General features: G+C 45.8%; 1 protein-coding gene across 1 annotated transcript; it reads right to left on the bottom strand.

The window, feature by feature from the left end:
• Positions 1-155: 155 nt before the first annotated feature.
• On the bottom strand, positions 156-4,377 carry LOC134444805 (chromodomain Y-like protein). The gene is made up of 3 exons (XM_063193999.1): positions 4,023-4,377; positions 3,798-3,916; positions 156-910 (listed from the first exon to the last, which is right to left on the bottom strand). The coding sequence occupies exons 1-3, from the start codon at positions 4,067-4,069 to the stop codon at positions 615-617; spliced, it is 462 nt and encodes a 153-aa protein (XP_063050069.1). The 5' UTR covers positions 4,070-4,377; the 3' UTR covers positions 156-614.
• Between the last annotated feature and the right edge of the window lie 2,674 nt (positions 4,378-7,051).

The following is a 7,051-nucleotide window of genomic DNA, read 5'->3' on the forward strand; positions in this document are numbered from 1 at the left end:
ATCAGTTATATATACCTAAACTTTATTTTACGACCTTTACAAATATGCATATTTTTTTGCATACTTACTATATTGCCTTTTTGACACTAATATTAATTGTCTTTAATGAAATGTACTCACTTATTGTCACGTAACACAGACTCAAGGCACAGGAGGTCAGTTTTCAGATTTTACTTGATGGTTTTGCAGCAATTCAAACAGTGAAACAGAAAACTGGACTCATCAACGCTCAGAAGATACACTTGGCAAAAACGGAGATTAACGTAGGAGTAAGGCATTCGGTCCAAAGGAAAATAAAGCAGAGTCCAACAATTTTAACAAGATCAAAAGTCCAAAATGAAACTTAACTTCAGGGATTCTTCTTGGGAGAGTCAAACGGCAAGGAGCTTGGAGTCCGTGTAGCTCAAGACGAAGCCAGACAAAGAATTAACAAAGACAGGGGTTTACATAGGGCTGGCAATTAAGAAAACAAAGGGCAGGTGAGAGGTTTGGCAATGGGGTAACGAGGGTAACAGGTGGCCAATTAGTAATCAGGGGAGAGTGAGCGTGAAGCTGTGATTTCAGGTGATTGGAGAGTGGGCGTGATTGGTGGAGAGCCTGGTGTGGCTGTGACATTACCCCCCCCCTCCAGGAGGCACTCCCGAGGACGAGGGGCCTCGGCGGCGCGGTCGACCCCTACCACGGGGGGCTGGTCGACTGGGGTGGGTTCTATGAAAGTCGACGAGCATGGTGGGGTCCAAGATATCAGCTCGGGGAACCCACGACTGATCTTCAGGGCCATAACCTTCCCAGTCGACCAAATACTCCAGACGACCTCTGTGGCGCCGAGAGTCAAGGATGGTCTTGACCGCATAGACGGGACCCTCGTCCAGGAGGAGTGGCAGTGGAGGATCCGCAATCACACCAGGCTCTGTGGGAGAAGAAGAGACAGGTGAATGAAAGGGTTTGAGAAGGGAGACATGAAAAGCTGGATGAATCTTGTAACTAGGAGGCAACTGCAACTTGAAGGTGACTGGATTTATCTTCTGTGTGATAGTGAAGGGGCCAATATATCTGGGACTTAGCTTTTTACAGGGGAGACGCATTCTGATGTCTCTGGTCGACAGCCACACCTTCTGCCCGACCGCATACTCGAATGGAGGGGACCTGCGGATGTCGGCGTGGTGCTTCTGACGGCGGACCGCCCTCTGCAGGTGGTGGTGAGCCTTGTTCCAGACTCTCTGGCTTTCCCGGTGCCATGCGTCAACTGCTGGGACGTTAGATGATTCTCCAGACCAAGGGAAGAGAGGTGGTTGGTAACCGAGCATGCACTGGAAAGGGGTAAGGCCAGTGGAGGGTTGGTGCAGGGAGTTTTGTGCATACTCGGCCCAGGGGAGGAACTGGGCCCAGCTGTGTTGGCGGTCATGGCAGAATGTGCGCAGGAATCGTCCGATTTCCTGGATCTTCCGCTCAGTTTGGCCGTTGGTTTGAGGGTGATAACCCGATGAGAGGCTAACAGTTACTCCCAACTTTTGCAGGAAGGCCCGCCAGAATCGAGAGATGAACTGGGGCCCCCGGTCCGACACAATGTCCTCTGGAAGGCCGAAGTTCCGAAACACGTGTGTGAACAATGCGTCAGCTGTGTCTGCTGCTGTTGGAAGGCTCTTCATTGGAATCAGTTTGCAGGCCTTTGAGAACCTGTCTACGATGACAAGAACACAGGTGCTGCCATTGGAAGGAGGGAGATCAGTGATGAAGTCTGCACCTAGGTGTGACCAGGGCCTTTGTGGAATGGGTAATGGGACGAGTTTGCCTGCCGGTAAGTGGCGTGGAGTCTTGGTCATTGCACATACCGAACAGGGGTTGACGAATTGACGGACATCCTTTGCCATTCCAGGCCACCAATAGCGGTTCTGGAGAACAGTGAGGGTGGCATTGGAACCAGGGTGTCCGGTCCCAAGAGATGAGTGGGCAGCAGTGAGGAGTGGACTGCGTAGACTTTTGGGAACATAGACATGGGAAGCTGGAGCATTAGCCGGAGCAGGGTCAGTCTGGGTGGCAGCTCGAATCTGGGCATCAATTGCCCACAGTATGGGGCTCACAATGATCTCTGGGGGCAGTATTGGCTCAGGGGGGTCAGTGTCTTCTTCAGAGTTGTGAAGACGGGAGAGGGCATCTGCTCGCACATTTTTGGAACCAGCACGGTAGGTAATTGTGAATTGGAAGCGTGTGAAGAACAGGGCCCACCTTGCTTGTCTGGGATTCAATCTTTTGGCCTGACGGAGGTATTCCAGGTTTTTGTGGTCAGTGAGGACAGTGAATGGGTGCTTGGCCCCCTCCAGCCAGTGACGCCACTCCTCCAAGGCAAGCTTAATGGCGAGCAGTTCTCTGTCACTGACGTCATAGTTGCGCTCTGCAGCCGTGAGCTTCTTGGAGAAGTAGGCACAAGGGTGGAGGCGATGAGATTCTTTTTGGACCTGGGACAGAATGGCTCCAACTCCAGATGTAGATGCGTCAACTTCCACCACAAATGCTCTCTCAGGGTCTGGATGGCAGAGGATGGGTGCTGTGGTGAATGCTCTCTTGAGCTGGTCGAATGCCAGTGTGGCTTCTGAGTTCCAGGCCAGGGATTTGGGTTTGTTACGGAGGAGGGAGGTCAATGGGGAAGTTAGCATACTGTAGTTGTGGATGAAGCGTCGATAGAAGTTTGCAAAACCCAGGAAACGCTGGAGTTCTTTGATGGTCTGCGGACGGGACCAGGACTGCACTGTTTCCACTTTCCCATCATCCATACTCACTCCTTGTGGGCTGACGTCATATCCCAGGAACTGGACTGTGGTCTGGTGGAATGCACACTTCTCCGCTTTGAGGTACAAGCTGTACTGCCTCAACTTAGACATAACCTGGGTAACATGCTGCACATGAGTCTGGTAGTCAGACGAGTATATTAAAATATCATCGATGTAAATGATGACAAATTTGTTGAGGTACTCACGAAATATCTTGTTCATGAAGCCTTGGAAGACGGACGGGGCATTGGAAAGACCGTAGGGCATCACCAGATATTCGTAGTGGCCTGTGGGTGTGATGAATGCGGTCTTCCATTCATCTCCATTGCGAATTCGCACCAAGTTGTAAGCGCTACGGAGATCCAGCTTGGAGTAGACAGTTGCTCCTCGTAGCTGTTCAAGAGCAGCTGGAACAAGCGGCAGGGGGTAGCGAAACTTGGTGGTGATTTTGTTCATTGCCCTGTAGTCGATGCAGGGCCTCAGACCGCCATCTTTCTTAGACACAAAGAAGAATGGAGAGGCGGCTGGGGATGTTGAGGGTCGAATGTAGCCCTGTTCCAAGGCCTGGGCCACATATTCCTCCATGGCATGTTGTTCGGGGATGGACAATGGGTAGATCTTTCCATGTGGTATTGGATGTCCTGGCAGGAGATCAATGGCACAGTCCCATGGTCGATGTGGAGGTAGACTGGTTGCACGTTGGGGACAAAAGACATCTGCGAAAGAGGAGTACTCTGGAGGAATGTGAATGGGCCGGTTCTGGTTAGGACTCTCGAGGGTTGTGGCTTGGACTGACAGGGGGGCAGTGAGGGCCCGTTGGATTGGGAGTTGGGGAAAACATGACCCATGGCAGGATTCACCCCAACGGAGGATTTCACCCGTGGTCCAGGAGATGGCAGGTGAGTGCTTCTTTAGCCAGGGAAGGCCTAGTATTATGTCAACTGTGGCATTGTCTAACACTAGGAAACTAATGGGCTCTACGTGAAGGCTTCCTACACTTAGCTCTAGAACATTAGTTTGGAATTGTACCTGTTTGCGGGCGAGAGGCTTCCCCACTATTGAGTGGACGGTGAAGGTTGTGGAGCAGCGGGTCTTCGGGAGTTGGAGTTGATGGCAAAGGGATCCAGATATGAAGTTCCCAGCGGAGCCTGAGTCAAGGAGTGCAGAAACCAAGTGTTTGGAAGAGGCAACAGTGAGGAAAACAGGGATAAGGAGAGGCTTAAGATGCACTTCAGGAGCATAGACTGAACTCACCGTTGGACGTGGTGGACGAACTGGACATTTGGCGATGAGGTGTGCATCTGACCCACAGTACAGACAGAGACCTTGTGTCATCCGACGGCTGCGCTCTGTGGGACTGAGCTTTGTGGTGTCCACCTGCATGGGTTCAGGATCATCACTCTTCGGCGTGCGGTTGGAGGTTGGTACTAGCACATTGGCATCTTGCATGCAAGCCTCACGGCGATGGGCGACTCTGATAGCAAGCTGGATGAATCGTTCTAATCCAATGGAGTCATCATAGGAAGACAGGTGCAGGCGGAGAGAAGGTTCGAGCCCTTGGCGGAAGGTGGTGATCAAGGCTGCTTCGTTCCAGCCACTAGATGCAGCTAGTATTCGGAAACGCAGGGCATACTGTGTGATAGTGCTTCTACCTTGTTTCAGGTTGTAGAGTTTGGTCTGGATGGTAGAATCTCTCTCTGGAATCCCGAACACCTCCTTGAAGTGAGCGACAAAGTTTTCAAGAGATGTAGTGGCATTTCCAGGGTTGTTCCACACGCTTTCTGCCCACTGGAGAGCACGGCCAGTCAGCATTGAGATGATGTAGGCGATGCGTGCACGGTCATTTGGGAAACGATGAGGGTGCATCTCGATTGCCAAGGAGCACTGTAGCAAAAACCCTTTGCAGCCTTCAGGGTCCCCAGAATAGGGTGTAGGGTTCACCACATGCGAGTGTGCAATCACCGGAGCCGCTGGACTCACCTGCTGGGCCTGTGGCATCTGCTGGACCTGCGGTGGCTGTGGGGCCTGCTGGATCGGCTGAGGTTGGAGGATTTGCTGTTGTAGCGGCGGAGTAGCAGCTGCAGCTGCGGTGAGTGGTTGGCCGAACTCGTCCATCAGGTCTTGTAAGTGGTCTAGGGTTGGATTGATTGTAGGCTGATCCATTGCCTGGTCTGGCTTTCTGTCACGTAACACAGACTCAAGGCACAGGAGGTCAGTTTTCAGATTTTACTTGATGGTTTTGCAGCAATTCAAACAGTGAAACAGAAAACTGGACTCATCAACGCTCAGAAGATACACTTGGCAAAAACGGAGATTAACGTAGGAGTAAGGCATTCGGTCCAAAGGAAAATAAAGCAGAGTCCAACAATTTTAACAAGATCAAAAGTCCAAAATGAAACTTAACTTCAGGGATTCTTCTTGGGAGAGTCAAACGGCAAGGAGCTTGGAGTCCGTGTAGCTCAAGACGAAGCCAGACAAAGAATTAACAAAGACAGGGGTTTACATAGGGCTGGCAATTAAGAAAACAAAGGGCAGGTGAGAGGTTTGGCAATGGGGTAACGAGGGTAACAGGTGGCCAATTAGTAATCAGGGGAGAGTGAGCGTGAAGCTGTGATTTCAGGTGATTGGAGAGTGGGCGTGATTGGTGGAGAGCCTGGTGTGGCTGTGACACTTATAAAGATTTTATGTTATTTTTCTTGTTGTCTTGAACCACTTCAAGTGTATTTTAAGTGTATTTGTATTTTTAAAGTAATGTGCTTAAGTGTTGTATTTGAAAACATACTGTTAGTGTAGTATATTTTAAGTGTATTTTAAGTGTATTTGTATTTTAAAAGTAATGTGCTAAAGTTTGGTATTAGAAAGAATATTTGAAACGTACTTAAAGTTAAGTATGATTTTAGTATATTAAGTACACTTGTACAAAGTTTGATTTTTAGTACCAAAAAGTCAACTTAAAATGTGTTAAAGCTCTACTTAATTATATTTCAAGTGTATTTAAGTATACTATAAGTTGTCCCAAAATAACATTCTTTAAATACACACTTTTGAAGTATATTTTAAATACAAAAATACATACTTATTAAGTATATTAAGTACACTTTTTTCACCTGGGTACTTTTTTAAACCATCATTTAAGTGTATTTTAACCTAGGCTTATTTATTCATTATGCTTTGTAACATTAAATAACCTTCCACCTTCCATTTTGTTAATGTATTTTCATGGTAAAAACACCATATTGAAGAACACAAACAGATCTTAAAAAGGCATGTAAGGCCTTACCTATTAAACTTTTAAGCACAATACTGAAGTCTGTACTTAAGTTGTGTTATTAGTGTATTAAGTGCACTTTAAGTGTACTTTTTGGTGCACAAATTAAACATGTAAAAGTGTCTTTAATTCGATAAAAGCATACCACCACCAATGATTTCTAAGTATTATAATTAAGTATATAAAAGTATACTTAAAGTGTACTACTCAAGACTATTACTTCAAGAACGTAATTGTGCCTGTCAAAGGACAGGTAGTTGTGGTCTAGTGGTTAGAGTGCAGGTCTGTGGTTCAGTGAATTGTGGGTTCGAATCCTGGTTGAGGCAGTGGTTGTTGTCTGAAGTGAAGGTGAAAGGAAGGTTCATGTGAATGGCTGATGGTTGTGAACAAGACAATGTACAATGGAAATGAGTAACTGGGGATTACATTAATGTTTTTTTCATATACTTTTGAAATATATTTAAAGTGTACTTAAAATAAATATATTTGAAATGTGCTTAAAGTAAAATCTACTTGTAGTATACTTAAAATACATTTAGAGTCAATACACTTAAAATGTACTTAAAGCGATTTTTGTGAATATATTTGAAATGTACTTAAAGTAAGTATGTTTTTAGTATATTAAGTACACTTGTACAAAGTTTGATTTTAGTACAAAAAAGTCAACTTAAAATGTGATTAAGCTCTACTTAATTATATTTCAAGTGTATTTAAGTATACTATAAGTTGTCCCAAAATAACACAAGTTAAGTATGTACTTCTGCAGTATACTATAAAGTACTTTCTCATGACATTGAAATAGATTTCTAATGTACTTAAAATGTGCTTATCCGCATGCTAAAGTTCACATTAAACACATTTTAAAGTGACTTGGTTAGTATACTTATAATGTACTTAAAGTTAAATATATTTTTAGTATATTAAGTACACTTGTACAAAGTTTGATTTTAGTACAAAAAAGTCAACTTAAAATGTGATTAAGCTCTACTTAATTATATTTCAAGTGTATTTAAGT

This window comes from Engraulis encrasicolus, unplaced genomic scaffold (genome assembly GCF_034702125.1).
Source record: "Engraulis encrasicolus isolate BLACKSEA-1 unplaced genomic scaffold, IST_EnEncr_1.0 scaffold_740_np1212, whole genome shotgun sequence".
In the NCBI taxonomy this organism is placed as follows: domain Eukaryota; kingdom Metazoa; phylum Chordata; class Actinopteri; order Clupeiformes; family Engraulidae; genus Engraulis; species Engraulis encrasicolus.